Source organism: Ranitomeya imitator, chromosome 1, assembly GCF_032444005.1.
Source record: "Ranitomeya imitator isolate aRanImi1 chromosome 1, aRanImi1.pri, whole genome shotgun sequence".
Taxonomy (NCBI): domain Eukaryota; kingdom Metazoa; phylum Chordata; class Amphibia; order Anura; family Dendrobatidae; genus Ranitomeya; species Ranitomeya imitator.
In genome coordinates, this window is record NC_091282.1 from 889,454,195 (window position 1) to 889,472,459 (window position 18,265).

Genomic DNA, 18,265 nt, shown 5'->3' on the forward strand with positions numbered 1-18,265 from the left:
TGAATTGTAGAAAAGTGACGCAGCACCTGTTAAACCCAGAAATCACCAGGACGCTGATGAGTTTGGTTGTTTCAGTTAGGTTCTATATTAAAGTATGGCTACAAACTTCAAGGTCACCATTACTGTTAACCCAGGTGATGATACCCTGATTTCAGGGTGGCAAATTTGCCTAGCTATGCAATAAATGAAGCTGAATGACATTTCACAGAAGTCTGGAAAGCTAGGTGACAGCCCCTATGAGAGCTATAATAAGTGATCTATTGATCGTAGTGCTATGGCTCTTTAATATTACATGCAGGCTAAATCATCACAGCCATGCATTAAACACATGTATCAATAAGTATTGATTATGTCATTTAAATCTAGATTGTAAGTGACATTTGCTGCTTGTTGTAAAGGAAATAGCAATTATATATCAGTTACTTGTCTTGGCATAATCTGTATTTTTGTAGGAGGCAAACATGTAAAGTAGAATAGCTCTGCTCTCCTACCTGGGGCTAATATAATACCGCTGCTGATCCATCTGATGACTACTGTAGCCATACACAGCACTGCAAGAATAGAGCAGATCCTGTAGGTGTCTAAGCAGCTCTGAGCATCCCTTCTCCCCCTAGTCTTCCACATGCATGTTCTGTATGCACAGTGCAGAAAATCACAATCCCTCTTTATCCTCTGAGCAATATTTGTTCTCTGGTTTTGCCTTTTTCTCCCATTTTTCTGGCTGGCAGATATTAGATGTGTAGATTTTAGCACTATCCTCTACTGATTCTGCCTCCTCAGGATGTAGCCACATCTGGAAGTTTATGTCACCTGTGGGATACAATGTGTTATTGCTGCTATTGCTTTAGCAATGAAGATGTTTCATTGGGAAAACAGCTAAGAGTCCATTTCGGATTTGTGTGAAGCCAGTGTGTGATTTTAATAGCCATCACCTCCCTGGACCAAGTGTAATACTACAATGCTTTCAGAAAAGTGTCTGAGGTTCCTAGCTTATGGGTTCTACCTATGGATTTTTTGGTTTCTCGCCTTCCTTAGAGGTAAGTGATCATTCTGATTTCCTCACATATTGTACTCACTGAATCTGTGATATCTCCTTATACACATTTCTATATATCTGCTGTACTATGTGATATTTCACTGTGTTAGGTATATGTGATGATTTACCTGCAGTCCTATGGAAACCTGAGGGAACACATGTCCAATGACAAACTCAGCTCTGATCTGTCTATCTTTCTGTATACTTCATTTATTAAATGTTTAGTGTCTGTCCGCAACTCCTATTTTTATTATACACATGTAATCTGTCAGACATTTGTTAATCAACTTTATAAAAGCCTAAAAGGATTACTTACATGCAGACCAAATTCATTATTTCATATGCTACTTTGAAATGGACTTAGCAGGAACCTAGCAAGATCACCATGGATAATTTAAGCATTAGTGTAACATGCCACTATCTATAAAATAACAATACAATATTGTTATTAATAATAAAAAATAAATACATTATATATATATATATATATATATATATATATAATTTTTCATATAGCAGTAACTATCTGCAGTCTGTCCTTAACATTTGTTTTACATCTTGTTTGCTTAAGGGGTTTTAAAAGCATGCTGTATTTAATATCTGCAACTTTAAGTTTTTCCTTAAGGCTATTATCTGTTACATCTTACTTATGTAACTGTGATTTTTTTTTTAGCTATGAGATAGATAGATAGATAGATAGATAGATAGATAAGAGAGAGCTAGACAGATTGAGAACACAGCGGAGAGAGAGAAAAAGCAAAATTATACTAATATAATTTCAAAGAACGTTTTGTCTTAAAAAATGATGTAATTTATATGTAGCGTGCGCCAAATTTATGAAACTACTTTTCAATGCATGACTGGTCTTCCACACTCAAGGGTGACAAACAATGCTTGATATAGAAAATGTGCTCAATTTCTGTAAATATGGCCCTTGTCTGCTTGTGTTTGTTTGCCTGTAACATAATTTATAAATGTGTTCAATAGAGTTATATTAAATTACAATTTACCTAAATTGATATTAAAATTATTAGAATAGGATGCAAATAGTTACACTGCCCAATTACAATTTTTATTTATACTGCCCAATTACCATCCAGTGCTCTAATAAATAAATACCGTATGCTCTTCCCACAGTGCATAGTTGTTCTATACAGTGTACAAATAAGTAATACTATGGTATGCAGTAAAAAACAACTTGAGGGTGCTGCTGGATAGCGGGATGAGACATTAGCGTTACAAAGCAGATGGACAATTCATTGAAGAGATGGCTGTAAAATATTTTCCATTAGTTGGTGTTTCAGTAGCACATTTCTGATAGTAGTTCCCATTCTTCAGACGGTTTCAATGAGTAGTACGTTTGAATTACTTCCCGAAATGTGTCATTGACTCTCTAAATTAAGGAAAATATTTCAGTGCACACCACCTCATCATTGAATCTTTCATTTGCTCAGAAACACTGATGCTTTATCCCAGTATTCAGCGGAACTCTTAGGCTGCTTTCACTTGTCCTGATATTTCCAGTACCCTAAAAACAAGTATCGGAGACATTAGTGTCCGTGTGTACGGGTGTGTAATACTTGTGGCATATGTGTGGCAACCATGTGCCATATCAGTACCACACATACCGGAGCCTCGGAAGCAGTGCTACAGTTAACACTGTTCCCCGGTGCCAGTTGCTGAAAAGAGCTCTCAACATTCTCCCCTGCTAGCGCTTCCATCAGCGTGAGAAGGGGAAAATGATGAGCGTAATATTCAACTGATATCAGCGAGAGCAGGCAGTGACTGATGGGACTATTATTCCCATCAGCCTACACCTGCTGCTGCTAATAACAGTGAGAGCAGACAGCAACTGATGGAAGTATTTATCAGCCGCCGCTTGCGCTATAAATAAATGCTGAACTGTGGTGACTTCAGCACCGTGAGAAAAAGTTCACAGTTAGGCTCAGTGAGTTCACCGCAGATCACCGTGCAAAATCTTATTCTTGATAACCAGCCTTGCTGAAGCTGATAGCTGAGGGTTTAAGCCCGCAGCTGTCAGTTTTGTCTGGCTGGTTATCAAAAATACAGGGGAACACACGCCGTTTTAGTAATTGATTTATTTATAGCACAGGCGACGACTGATGAACACTCCCTTCATCCGCCGCCTGCTCTCACTGTTATTTGTGGCAGCAGGCGCAGGATGGTGGGAGTAGTAGTCCCATCAGCTGCCGCTTTCCGTTACTGTTATCAATTGAATACAACTCTCATCATTCTCCACTAGTCGCACTGATCACAGGCGCCAGTACATGTCACATTGATGACACATGGATATCATCCTTGTGTCATCAATGTGCACGTGTGCGGGACATTTTTCAGCCCACACTGCTGTTAAAAAATGGACATGTCAATTTATATTACCCATGGACACATGGTCTGCGGAGATAAACTGAGATGTCTACAGACCCATTCACTTGAATGGGTCTACGTGTGTAAAGGTACCGTCACATTAAGCAACGCTGCAGCGATATAGACAACGATGCTGATCGCTGCAGCGTCGCTGTTTTGTCGTTGTGTGGTCGCTGGAGAGCTGTCGCTGGTAGAGTACCTACCAGAGACTGTGGACACAGACGGTCATCTCCAGCGTGGGTTACCTAGCCACTGCAGGCCCCACAATTTAGACGGACTTACATCTCTGTGCCCGTTGGCACTTTTTTCCATATGACTCCCCTGATGATTCTCCATGACCGGAGTTGAAACGCGTAGGGAGGAAGATTCTACGTTTCAAGAGGTTTTGGGACTCTGCCTTTACACATATTGGGTGGGCTGGTCCCTTTGAGCAAGGTCCATTTGGGGCCTGTCCTTGTCAGGACAGGAGTTACAGAGGGGTTACAGGGTAGACATACTACTTCAGCCCTGCCCCTCCTCATCTAATTGGATCTCTACTGTGTCGTACGGAAGTATACAGTGTCCGGCAGCTTGGGTGAGATCCAACCATTCTTTTTTATTGAGCACTGGTTCACCTGAGCACTTTGTATGTTTTTTTCGTTTGTGTCCTGTTGGATGTGCAGTTTTTAGCATTTAATATTAAAAGTTATGTTTTATTAGTGGATATCCTCCACAGCTGATTCTGTCTTGAGCCAGGGGGTATATATATGGTGTGTTTTTTGCACACTATTGCTTTTTCTCCGTAGTACATGCCTGCACAAGGCAATCTTGCCTTGCGCAGGAGTGTTCTATGGGGGACAGAGAATGAACTTCAATCCAATATTGCAGCCAGCATGCAGCCAGCGGGTAAGGAAAGGGTGAATCAAACACCCAAAAACCCCGCCTCCATGGCTGAAGATTGTTCCCTCCAAATTCAGGTGACAGTGTCCCTTTAAGGTGTTTTTTTCTCCATACCATAGTTCTACTGGTGAACCTCTGTCCCTTCAAGTCTCTGACTAGGGATAATGCACCTGGAGACCGAGCAGCAGCTGTAACCCCTTTCTTTTCCTGTATGTGAGTAAATGTATAGCTTACAAAAAGTGAACAGTCCCTTGTTAACCCCAGTAAGGTGGCATATTCTAGTCCCAAGTGTATTACATTAGGAGGCTATCTTTCCTCATGGTTTTCTTCTATACCAGGTGTGGGAAACCTCAGCTCGCAGACCGGCCCTTTAATTTCTTCTTACTCTGCGTGCTTGCACACACAGCGTGACCGTTGAGGCACTTACAATGAAAGATTACATCCTCATGCTGGTCAGTTCCAGCGTCAGGATGTACTTTGTGGGTGGAGAAGCGTGCAATGTACTCCCATCCCACTGTAGAAGACAGCAGTGGCATTGTCTCCTGTGATATCTACAGTGGGTACGGAAACTATTCAGACCACATTTTTCACTTTGCAGCCATTTGGTAAATTAAAAACTGTTCATTTTTTCACTTTAATGTGCACACTTCACCCCATCTTGACTGAAAAAAACAGAAATGTAGAAATTTTTGCAAATTTAATATAAAAGAAAAACTGAAAAACCACATGGTCATAAGTATTCATTTTCTTGTGATTCTCTTTGAGATGGTTCTACTCCTTCATTGGAGGCCAGCTGTGTTTAATTAAACTGATAGGACTTGATTTGGAAAGGCACAGACCTGTCTACATAAGACCTCAAAGCTCACAGTGCATGTCAGACCAAATGAGAATCATGAGGTCAAAACAACTGACCAAGGAGCTCAGAGAAAGAATTGTGGCAAGGCACAGATCTGGCCAAGGTTACAACATAATTTATGCAGTGCTCAAGGTTTCTAAGAGCACAGTGTCCTCCATAATCTTTAAAAGGAATCTGTCACCCCCAAAATAGAAGGTGAGCTAAGCCCCCCGGCATCAGGGGCTTATCTACACAGCATTCTGTAATGCTGTAGATAAGCCCCAGATGTATCCTGAAAGATGAGAAAAAGAGGTTAGATTATACTCACCTGGGCGGGCGGGCGTTCCGATACGATGGGCATCGTGGTCCGGTCCAGGGCGTCCCATCTTGAGGGCAGAGTAAAGTACTGCAGTGCGCAGGTGTCGGGCCTCTCTGACCTTTCCCGGCACCCGCACTAGTACTAGTAGTAGTAGTACTACGGTACTTTGCTCTGCCCTCAACAGGGCAGACAAAGTACGCCTGCGCCAGAGCCACAGCGTGAAGACAAGAAGAGGACGTCATAATAAGAAGATGGGAGGCCCTGGACCGCAACGCCCATTGGACTGGACCGCAGTGGGACCGCCCCTGGGTGAGTATAATCTAACCTCTTTTTCTCATCTTTCAGGATACATCGGGGGCTTATCTACAGCATTACAGAATGCTGTAGATAAGCCCCTGATGCCGGTGGGCTTAGCTCACCTTCGATTTTGGGGGTGACAGGTTCCCTTTAAATGGAAGAAGTTTGGGACCACCAGAAGTCTTCCTAGACCTGCCCGTCCAGCCAAACTGAGCAATCATGGGAGAAGAGCCTTGGTGAGAGAGGTAAACAAAAACCCCAAGATCACTGTGGCTGAGCTCCAGAGATGCAGTAGGAAGATGGGAGAAAGTTCCACAAAGTCAACTATCACTGCAGCCCTCCACTAGTTGGGCCTTTATGGCAGAGTGACCCAACTTAATTCTAAGCGGTATGTGTGGATAAAACCAGGCACTGCTCATCACCTGCCCAATACAATCCCAACAGTGAAACATGATGGTGGCAGCATCATGCCATGGGGTGCTTTTCAGCTGCAGGGATAAGACAACTGGTTGTCATTGAAGGAAACATGAATGCTGCCAAGTACAGAGATATCTTGGATGAAAACCTCTTCCAGAGTGCTCTGGACCTCAGACTTGGCCGAAGGTTCACCTTCCAACAAGACAATGACCCTATGCACACAGCTAAAATAACAAAGGAGTAGCTTCAGAACAACTCTGTGAACATTCTTGACTGGCCCAGCCAGAGCCCTGGCCTAAACCCAATTGAGCATATCTGGAGAGACCTGAAAATGGCTGTCCACCAATGTTAAGCATCCAACCTGATGGAACTGGAGAGGATCTGCAAGGAAGAATAGCAGAGGATACCCAAATCCAGGTGTGAAAAGCTTGGCCCATCATTCCCAAGTAGACTCTTGGCTGCACTAGCTCAAAAGGGTGCTTCTACTCAATACTGAGCAAAGGGTCTGAGTACTTATGACCATGTGATATTTCAGTTTTTCACTTTTAATAAATTAGCAAAAATTGCTAGATTTTTTTCAGTCAAGATGGGGTGCATAGTGTATATTAATGAGAAAAATATAAACTTTTCTGAATTTACCAAATGACTACAATGAAACAAAGAGCGACGAATTTAAAGGGGTCTGAATACTTTCCGTACCCACTGTATGCATGGCTCCTTATCCCCTATCCTTGTATGCATGGTTCCTATAAAAAAACACATCCTACTTACCTTTCCTGCGTGCCCTCACTGCATCTCATTTGGGCGCCAGCAGCTGGTCTGGCCGAGCGATCACATGTCCCCGCTCATTAAAGTAATGAATGTTCACTCCACGCCTATTGGAGTGAAGAGGGGTGAATATTCATTACATTAATGAGTAAGGGACACGTGATCGCTCAGCTGGAAGACTGGCACTGGAAAGTGATGCAGTGATGGCGCGCAGGGAAGGTAAGTAGTATGTTTGCTGGAAGCCGACGGCTGCAGCTGTAACTCTGTGCGCTATAAGGGAAATTAATATTCACTGCCAGCTCATTGAATATTCATTTCTCTTTAGCAGGGGGCCCAGTTACAGCCGCCTCTGTGACCCGCTGATCCGCTGCTCCCCCTCCCCCACTGTCTTTCTGGGACAATGACTCAGTGTATAAGCTGAGGGGGGCACTTTCAGCCCCCAAAAATGTTCTGAAAAGCTCGGTTTATACACGAGTATATAAGGTACACGGCCTCCTTCCTCAGCTGAGCTAACCCCTATTGAGAACTTGTGGACAGGGAGATTTACAGTGAAGGAACACAGCACAGCTCTCAGAACAGTGTCTGGGAGGCTGTAGTGGAGGCATGCCAAAAAGTTGATCATCAACAGATAAAGAAACTGACAGACTCCGTGGATAAAATGCTTATGACAGTTATTGCAGTTATTGAAAAGAAAGATGACTTTATTGGTTACTGATATTATTTAATGTCAGAAATGTGTTTTTGTACATTTTGAGTTGTTTGATTATCATTCTCACTTTAACAAATGAAAATTGAGATGAGAAAATTTATGTTTTTCATTTAGTTGCATTATAATTATGCAAAGTAATAGTTTCCCAATAATTATTAACACACACAGATATTCTATGAAGAAAGACAAACCTCATGTTTACTTTCTTACATATTCAGGTTTCAGGTTTATTGACCTTTTGAATTGACCGACAGCTCTGTAGTTGTTCAATAATAAAATTTATCATCTAACATGCAAATTGCCTAATAATTGTGCACACAGTGTAAGCAGGACCTGACACATGCCGCCTGTCTCTGTAAAACTGACAGGTCTAATACCATGCAATGCATGAGCATTCCATGGAATTAGACCACTAATCAGACAAGTGAAATTTGCTGATGTAAAAAGTAAGAAAAAAAATCAAATAAAAACAAATAAAAATTGTAAAAATATGAAAAAAAGTACAAATACAAAAGAAAACTGTTTTGCAATTAAGAAAGCTGTTTTTCTGTATAAATGAAAGTAAATAAAAAAACCATACCCAAAATTGGTTTTGTCAAGACCTGGTCGATAAAACTATCACATGAACCCATTCAGTGAATGCTGAAAAAAAACATGCCAAAATTATAGCTTTTTCATCATACTGACACACAAAACATGGAATAAAAAGTTATTAAAAATCTGCAACAAAAAGGTATTACTGAAAATGTAATCTTATACGAATATCAGGGAAACAATAAAAAGTTAAAAAATAAATTAATGAATTGCTGATTTTTGTTCACTCTGACACCCAAAAGTTGAATATAGAAAAGTGATCACAAAATGTTATGTAGTCCAAAATGGCACCAATAAAAACTTCAACTGGCCCAGCAAAAAACAAGCCCCCTGTACAGCTATTTCAAGGGAAAAATAAAAAATGTGGCGTCTCAAAATAAAAGTTATTTGTAAATCAGTGTAAAAATAACAAATTATAAAAATACTATGTAAACGTTTCATGACTGTAACAGTACTGAGGCAAAGAAGTAATCTACTGAACAATGAATAGTGTAAAGTGGCATTGCATTGAAAAAAATAGACAATTCTTGAATTGCTGTTTACTTGTTCATTCTGTTTCCCAAAAATCAGAATAAAAAGCTATTTAAACTGTTATGTCCCCACAAATGAAACTGTTATGGCAGGTGGAACGCACCAAGTAAATATAGAGATAGTATAGGTGAGTTCGCAGCCCGGAGTCCATCGTGCAGGAGTGGAACCTGCTGCTAGTAAATGGCGGTGCTATATGGCGGTACTACTCCTGAATAGACACAGGTTCCTTCCCCCAGTCTGTATAGGAGGAACTCTGTTGCTTCACAGAGTCACCGGGATTAAAGGTAACGCTGTGCTCTGTTAACCTCACAGAGGATCAAAACTCACTAACGGAGCAGGTAGCATACAGTGGTCATACAGTCAGCAACAGCACACAAAATAACTCCTCTCTGGAGGTGCCGGAATTCTAGAGGCTATACGCCAGCCCTAAATTCACACAGACTCCTCTCCGGAAGTGCTGGAATTCTAGTGGCTTACGGCCGACCCTGAGCACATGCTGACACAGACCACAAAGTAGCTAAGCTCATACACTCATGAACATAGGTTGATACCAGCGCGTGGTTGTCCGGCCATGCGAACCTTTTATAGAGAAAGCTCTCCAGGACCTTCTTAGTGGTCCAATAGGAACTGCTTTCAGGACCTGAGCATGTGACCCCCGACCTCCAATGAGAGGTCGTCACTTGGGCATGCTCAGTAGTGGAAAGGCAGGACTTAGTCCCAGGAGCGTCTGCTCGCCACTGAACAGTGCTGGGTACAATGGCCTGAGCCTGGAAGATCAGTAGTAACCAAGTGCACAGTATCTGACTGAGCCAGACGCTGGGACTGACATCTCTGCTGAGCAGGCTCCACTGCGGCTGAAGAAGAATAGGAGACCTCAGCGGAGGTGGCTCGAGATTCCACCTGTGCAGCGGCGGGAACTCAACACCAATAAAAACTTCAACTTTTTCACACAAAAAAAGCCCCTACTCAGATCTATCATCTGTCAATGGAAAAATGGAGGCTTCCATGTCACTAGTAGCTCAAAGGCGCTGGAAAATGGACAAGGCTCGCAAAAGCTAATCCAGTAAAAATCACCAATCGATTGAAAAATGCTCCAGCAGTGACCGGAAATAAGTGAGGTATGGGTGGAACACAACCACTCGTACATTACTTAGTAATGGCAGATGAGTAGTGCACTTTATCTCCCATTGAAATGTATGTACTTTAGCACCTAGCAGTGGCCACCAAGCAATGTACACGGCTGCTGTATTCAGCACATACATCGCTTAGTTCAGGCCACTGCAGGAGCAGTTTTCAACTGAATATGGGTGTGTTGGACCCCCACCAATTTCATATTTATGAGTCATAAATTTAATAAACTTAACAATTTATGGAATGGATGTCTTTGGAAGCACAAGCTAGGATTATACTCAGGAGAAATTGCTTCACAAATTATGTGGTTCATTTTCTCATGTCACTCTAATGAAATGGAAAAAACAGGGGCTAAAATAAAATTTTCACCTCCTAATGTTATCACCTTTTGTGTAGCACCTGTAAGCTTAAAAGGGTCACTACACTCTTAGATGAATTCAGTGAGGTGCGTAGTTTCCAAAATGGGGACACATTGGAATGCTGCAAATGCTGCATGATATCCACAATCTATTTCAGCATAAATCACACTCCAAATTTTGAGTCTAAAGCAACATTTTAGTTTAAAGTATGTAACTTTTCACTTTTTCATTCTCCTATCCATTAATTTCTGTGAAACACATGAAGGTTTAAAGGGAACCTGTCAGGTCATTGGGGCCACTTGTCTGCATATGCAGCACACTGCCTTAAGTCCCTGTGTTATATTATATACATAAACAGATCTTTAGATCTGGCTTCAGAGTATCAATGATGAGTGGGGAAGAAGACGCATGCATGTGCGAGCTAAGTATGGTGCTTTTGATGTCGCCGGCGCTTGTAAGTCATGTTATCACTCTCACAGGGGCGTGATAACATGCTTGGTGGGCCGACTAGTCTGGGGACACTGTTAGGCCGGTTTCACATTTGCGGTTGTGTCCACAGCATTTCTAAAGCATACATCTGCATGCGACTTGATTTAATATCTTTTACATTGCGGACGCAGGTTCATGAGTTTGCCTGCATGTGCTTACACATGTGTTTTTTCGCAGTGTACGACGGGGCGCAGCTAACGCACCATGCTGCAATTTTTCAGGCGGCAAATTTCTGTCAAATATGCGCAGGCATGCGCATGCAGATGAGTGCGTAAAAAATGCATTACTGTCTATCGTTGCGCTTGCGTACTTCGGATTTCGCATGTCCAGGAACTGATTTAGACACACCCATTGAGACACGCCCTCCTGAAAATATAAGCATGCGCATAAAAAGCACAATGCATGCAAAACGCATGCAAATGCAGAGTTTTTTGCTGTCATGTGTAAGCTGATGCGGATAAAAAATGCTGCGTTGGCATGCTTTTTTGCATGCGGTTGCAGACAAGACACTGCGGACTCAACCGCAAATGTGAAACTAGCCTTAGGCAGTGTGTCTACATATATAAAATTTAGAAATGGAATGGCACTAGGACAATATCATTTGTAGCCAACCCCTTGCCTTTTTCAATCCTGTTTATTCTTTCGCCTGCTGATAGTCCAAAACAACTGGATTCTGGTGCTCAGCTTAATAAATCATGACCATCCAATTTTCCATATCACAAAGAGATAAAAGACCGCGGCACTCACCAGTTTGCTGAATAAACATCTTTAATGTGCCTTTAATCCATGGTGTAGATTATGTTTGACACATATCAGGAGTTACCAAGGGTGCGGTGAGTGCAGAGGGACGACGGCCGTTTCGTGCAATCAGCACTTCTACGGGTCCAAGGCAGTGTGTCTACATATGCAGACACAACTGCTAGTGGTTCTGGAGGCATGGGAACCATATGTAGGCTCCTCAAAGTCACTTCCAAACTTAATTGGTGTATAAAACATTTGAATTTGTACATTTTGACGGAAAAATTACATTTGCTGCTAAACTTTTAAGCTTTCCAACATCCTAACAAAATAAAATGGCTTTTCAGATATGATGCTGTTGTAAACTAGACAAATGGAAAATATTATTTACTAAGTATTTTGTGTGAAAAGGCTATCTATAAAAATGCCATTTTTCAAAGATTTAAAATTGAACATTTTATACAATTTGTGTCATATTTCCAACATTTTCATAAATAGATGCAAATTTCATGACACCTTAAAGTTACAAATAATTTTACTTGTTGTCATGCAGAGTTTTATGCTCAAATGAGTAATTAAAACTGATCTGACACTAATGGTTATCATCTATATTACTATTCAATCTTTTACATGGAAAAAAGCATCAATATAGTAAAAATCTGAATTGGGTAACTGGAACATTAACTTCATACCTTATCATAAATTCCCTCAAAAGCATAAACTGCTTAATAGAACATTTTACAGAGTACTGCACAGTTATACCACATCATAATCCAAATTCTCTGCATCAAGCATATTGCGTGCATAATAAGCCTAGTCTATCACATTTCTCTAAACATTATAAGATGTGACACATCTCATGTTCCAGATTTCAGCTTTAGTCATTTGTAGGCATGAATGCATCTGCATGCTATGGATGTTGACTGCTTATATTAATAGTTGTATAAACATAATGTGATATAGGGGCCATGTGGTGCTTCCTTGCTGTCCCATCATCTAATCATCAGATTCATGACTACAATTATTTAATTAGAGTAGCTTCAAAGTTTTATATAAGAAAAGTTTAATGGAATTATCTGGCTTGAATTTTTTTTTTCAATGTGTTTAATTGAAAAAAACGGAAACTTTCTAATATACTGAAAGAGGTTTATTAAAATCTATCTTTAACTCCTAACCACCATTGTAATTTATTATAAAATTCCCTATCATTCCCACTGCACAGATAATCTCTATATCTGTGTTTTTTTACTTTACTTTTGTCAACTTTTCATTGCAGATGAGTCTTATAACAGCATGTCACAGGAGGATGGCCTTGCAGTCATTTCTCCACAACTTCTATCACACCCCCTGCCTCTCTGAAACAAGACATCACCATTTGGTAAAGCTTCACTTAATTAATTGCTTCAGCTTTTGTCACAACCATCCACTTATTATATGCTGTTTCAGTGGCAGTGGTGGAAAAATGACTGCAGCTTCAATGGCATTTTCAGTAGCCGGTGTGACAGTTCTTCTGTCCTCACCGTTTGCCACAGTCCTTGCTTTTGAATACGCCGCCTCTTTCCCTATAAGAAAACATGATGAGGAGTTGGTGACTGAAGCACCACCCTGATCTTCTGCACAGCCGATCATGCACAGTGTGCCTCTCTGATGACGGGATGCGTACACCCGGCTTCAGAGGATGAATGCAGTGAGGGAATGAAGCTGCGTCCATGCCCAAGGCAATTATAGTGCTAGAGATGACACTGGCACTTGTAAGTTATGTTATCACGCCCACAGGGGCATAGTAACATCTATGTGGTCCGACTAGTCTGGGAACACTAGTGCCATCTCGACTAGTCAAGGTCCTCATTTATGTATCAGAAATGAACTTTAGAAATACTTTTTCTAAAGATCTGTTCATGTACAGTAGGAAAAAAAAGTATTTAGTCAGCCATCAATTGTGCTAGTTCTCCCATTTAAAAAAATGAGAGAGGCCTGTAACTGACATCATAAGTAGACCACAACTATGAGAGTCAAAACTGAGAAAACAAATCCAGAAAATCACCTTGTCTGATTTGGCAAGATTTAATTTGCAAATTATGGTGGAAAATAACTATTTGGTCACCTAAAAACATGCAAGATTTCTGGCTCTCACAGACCTATAACTTCTTCTTTAAGAGGCTCCTCTGTCCTCCACTCATTACCTGTAGTAATGGCACATGTGTGAACTTGTTATCAGTATAAAAGACACCTGTCCATAACCTCAAACAGTCACACTCCAAACTCCACTATGATGAAGACCAAAGAGCTCTCAAAGAACACCAGAAACAAAATTGTAGCCCTGCACCAGGCTGGAAAGACTGAACCTGCAATAGGCTAGCAGCTTGGTGTGATGAAATCAACTGTGGGAGTAATAATAAGAAAATGAACGACATACAAGACCACTGATAATCTCCCTCGATCTGGGGTTCCACGTAAGATCTCACCCTGTGGGGTCAAAATGATCACAAGAATGGTGAGCAAAAATCCCAGAACCACACGGGGGGACCTAGTGAATGGCCTGCATAGAGCTGGGACCACCATAACAAAAGCTACCATCAGTAACACACTACGCTGCCAGGGATTCAGATCCTATAGTGCCAGACTTGCCCCTCTGCTTAAGCCAGTACATGTCCTGGCCCATCTGAAGTTTGCTAGAGAGCATTTGAATTATCCACAAGAGTATTGGGAGAATGTCATATAGTCTGATGAAACCAAAGTAGAACTGATTGGTAGAAACAAAACTCATCGTGTTTGGAGGAGACAGAATGCTGAGTTGCATCTAAAGAACTCCATACCTACTGTGAAGCATGGGGGTGGCAATATCATGCTTTGGGGTTGTTTCTCTGCAAAGGGACCAGGATGACTAATCTGTTACATGAAAGAATGAATGGGGCCATGTATTGCGAGATTTTGAGTGCAAACCTCCATCCATCAGCAAGGGCATCAAAGATAAAAAGTGGATGGGTCTTTCAGCATGATAATGATTCCAAGCACACCACCAGGGCTACGAAGGAGTAGCTTCGTAAGAAGATATGAAGGTCCTGGAGAGGCCTAGCCAGTCTCCAGATCTCAACTCCATAGAAAATCTTTGGAGGGAATTGAAAGTCTGTGTTGCCCAGCAACAAGCCCAAAATATCACTGCTCTAGAGGAGATCTGCATGGAGGAATGGGCCAAAATACCACCAGCAGTGTGTGCAAACCTTGTGAAGTCTTACAGAAAACGTTTGACCTCTGTCATTGCCAACAAAGGATATATAACAAAATATTGAGATGAACTTTTGTTAATGACCAAATACTTATTTTCCACCATAATTTGCAAAATAAATCTTGCCAAATCAGACAAGGTGATTTTCTGGATTTGTTTTCTCTATTTTGACTCTCATAGTTGTGATCTACCTATGATGTCAATTACAGGCGTCTCTCATCTTTTTAAGTGGGAGAACTTGCACAATTGGTGCCTTACTAAATACTTTTTTTCCTCCACTGTATGTAATGCAATAAAGGGACTGTTTGGCATGGTATGTATATATGCATATACAACTCCTGGTGGTTCAGGGGGCACAGGGACCTGACAGGTTTCCTATAAAGTTTGTTTTAAACTAAACAACCCTTTTTTATCATTGCATAATTAACACACTGCCATGCCCAAATACATTTTGTGCTTCAAAATTCTGTGCTATTTTTACATTTCTGCTTGCGGTTAGTAAAGAGGAAGATTCCTAATTACACTACTCATAAAAAATAGGGATATTTGTCTTTCGGGTGAAATTTCTGGAAAATGTAAAAAGTTTACGCTTCAGTGATATTTTATCATGAAAGGAGGGCATTTAAGTAGAAGTATGCAGTGGTGATTTCCTCATCCCAAACAATTTATTGAAACAAAAGGTAACAGTGGTGGGTATACCCCAATAATTAATCTCAATATCAAGGTCTCAATAAATTGTCAGGTGGCCTTGAGCATCAATCACAGCTTGATAACATCATCTCGTGTTGTTTATGTGGCACCCCTAGGGGTATTTGCCACAAAAATAGTTACTGACAGTAAGTACAAATACTAAAATAGCAAGACTGCACTACCACCTCCGGCCAGAAGGGGGAGCTCCAGAGACTCCCCTTGATCCATTCTGGTCTGAGAGAAGAAATGGCAGTTGGGCCAAGGAGCTGAAAGTGAGAGGTCATACAGTTGAATCTCTAACAGCCCTGTGACTGTGACCAGGCCTAAATCACCGGCCTGAGGAGAAGAGGGATAGAGAAAAAGGACATTGTGAGAACCGGGTAGCATTAATCACTACCCAGAACAGGCGCAAAGATGGATACCGGATCCGTGGCTGTATTCATTATATATAATACAGCAACCGGAAAAACGTGAGGTGATATCAGCTTCACTAGGGTCGGATGCAGCAACAGACACAGTGTTCAGCGGTACTCCCAGAGGGGGTAAACCAATAAAAGGACTCGGGTTGCCCGTCGAACCAGGACCCGGAGGGGACAGATTGGGCCGGCAGCCAGTTCACATACAGCAGCAGGGCCACACAGAAATTGCGCACAATAAGAGGCGAAGACCCCGGCAGGGTCAAAGTAACTCAGAGTTCCAATACAGACTCCGGTGACAGGACTGGTTGTAAATCCTTTTATGTTAAAGTAAACTGGTTAAACGTTTCAGTGCCTCAGTCTTTCATTTGGACAATAGCCATCTATCCAGGATCGAGATCGTCACCGCTGGGAGAACCTGCTGCTGATCAAGTAAGTGCCTGTCCCCTCATGATACCCCTTACACTGTGCATTGCCTGAGGCCACAGCACCGGGTCAAGCCACCCGTGACATCCCCCTCAAGAGACAGACTCCATTGGTCCGGTGCTGGGTATCCCGGTCTCCTGGGCGTCACAATTGGCGTCACGAACAGGATCTAGCCAGCCCGTATACCGGGTATTGTGTGCCGTGATTGGAGCCCAAAACTGTGAAAACTGGGATGAAAAATCTTGAAAATTGACTTTATTAAAGAAAAATCCATTCCCCATTGAAAACTATTGAAAGTGACTTTTCCCCATTGGTTATAATGGAGTAAAGATGGCCGCCATCCCCTGAGGTAATCACTTCATAACCGTTAGGCACGAGACTGTTAATTGAGCTACGCCATCACCTGAGCCCCAGTCTAACTGAAAAACTTCAGAATCCGCCATTACAGAGCGCGGTGGGTGGGAGCAGCAGGGGGCGTGTCATTGTGGGCGGCACCAAGCTGAGCGCTCTGACATCAGAGCAAGGGGAAAATCGATCCTGCTGCACAGCGGAACGAATCTACACTATCCCGACGGAAGCGGAGGACCGGAAGGGTCCGGATTAACTAAGGGGGCACAGTATGTCGCAGCACGGAGACGCCGCAGCACTCGGCAACGCTAATGCAGCTGAAAGACAGAGTGTCAATAGAGAGTCCGGCAGCGCAGCGGTGCAAGGAGTGGCGCCCATCATGCCGGTGCTGATGCCATATACCCCGGGTGGCCCATGGCTTCCAATGTATGAAGGTGAGCCTAATACCCTTGACGATTTCAGAGAAAAGATGCTGGCCCATTTTGACATGTTCCCTGTGGGTGAAGTTCAGCGTGTTAGTCTCCTGATGATGCAGTTAAGTGGCCATGCTAAGCGAGAAGTCACAGCATGGGCAGCTGATCTAAAAGGCACTGTTGAACGCAAATTTGCTGGATTAAAAGCTACATTTGAAACCACGGCCAGCAGCAAAGCTAAAATACGATTCTTTAGTTGCAAACAAAAAGCTAATGAGGGCGTGAGAGACTTTGCCTTAAACCTGCAGGAAGCCCTTAAATCACTTACACTGGCTGAACCCATTTTTAACACCGGAGCGGATAAACTGCTAAGAGATCAATTTATTGAGGGACTCTACACCCCTTCTCACCGGGGGCATGTGAGCATGCTTGTTTTTAAGAACCCTGAATTGACATTTGCCCAATTAAAGGAGAGCGCTATACGTCTCCAGCTGGCAGAGGCACCTCGGGATCAGGATCCTGCGCAACCCATGGCAGAGGCACCTCAACAACAGGGAGTGCCAGTGACATCAGCTATGTCTGGGGCCATTGCTAAGCCCCTGGGGCCCAGTACTAATGAGGCTCTTCAACAAAAGCTTGACTCTTTAGCTGATGTTGTTGCTTCAATGGCTAAAACCATGCAGGAGATGAGAGGACACAAGATGGAGTTGGCAAACTGTAGAGAGGATGTTCCATGGATGAGACCCCGGAGATACCCGACATGGAGAGGACGACCCCGCGACCGCTACCAACCGGATGGACAGCCCATTTGCCGCCGTTGCCAGCAGCCGGGCCACTTTGCACGAGATTGTGATTTAAACGGGAATCCCCTGGGAATGCGGGCCGCTTCGCAGGAATGAACTTTCAAGGCCCAACACCCTGGCACGACAGGTACATCGGAGGACGACCCATTATCCCTATCGTGCTGGACGGAATTCCCCTCAACGCTTTGCTGGACACAGGTTCCCAGATTTCATCTATACCGTATATCCTTTATAAGAGGTACTGGGCTGATGCAGATATTGATAAAGGGCCCTCTGATGTTGAACTAGATATATGGGCCAGTAATGGTAAGTTGGTACCGAAACTAGGATTCAGGGAGATGACCATAAAGATTGGTAAAGTAGAACTGAAGAAACAGGGTATAATTGTTGTTGATGTTGACCGGCGGAACTGTGAACCAACTGTATTGATAGGAATGAATGTGTTAGAGAACT

The 18,265-nt window shown here is 42.4% G+C and overlaps 1 protein-coding gene across 1 annotated transcript in view; it reads left to right on the forward strand.

Annotated features, from left to right (window-relative positions):
* Positions 1–528: 528 nt before the first annotated feature.
* LOC138658195 (neuronal acetylcholine receptor subunit alpha-7-like) overlaps positions 529–18,265 on the forward strand; it is a 343,558-nt gene continuing 325,821 nt past the window's right edge. Inside the window, exon 1 of the mRNA XM_069745709.1 lies at positions 529–1,037. Coding sequence (XP_069601810.1) covers positions 959–1,037 — 79 coding nt within the window. The 5' untranslated portion in view covers positions 529–958. The remainder of the gene's footprint in view (positions 1,038–18,265) is intronic.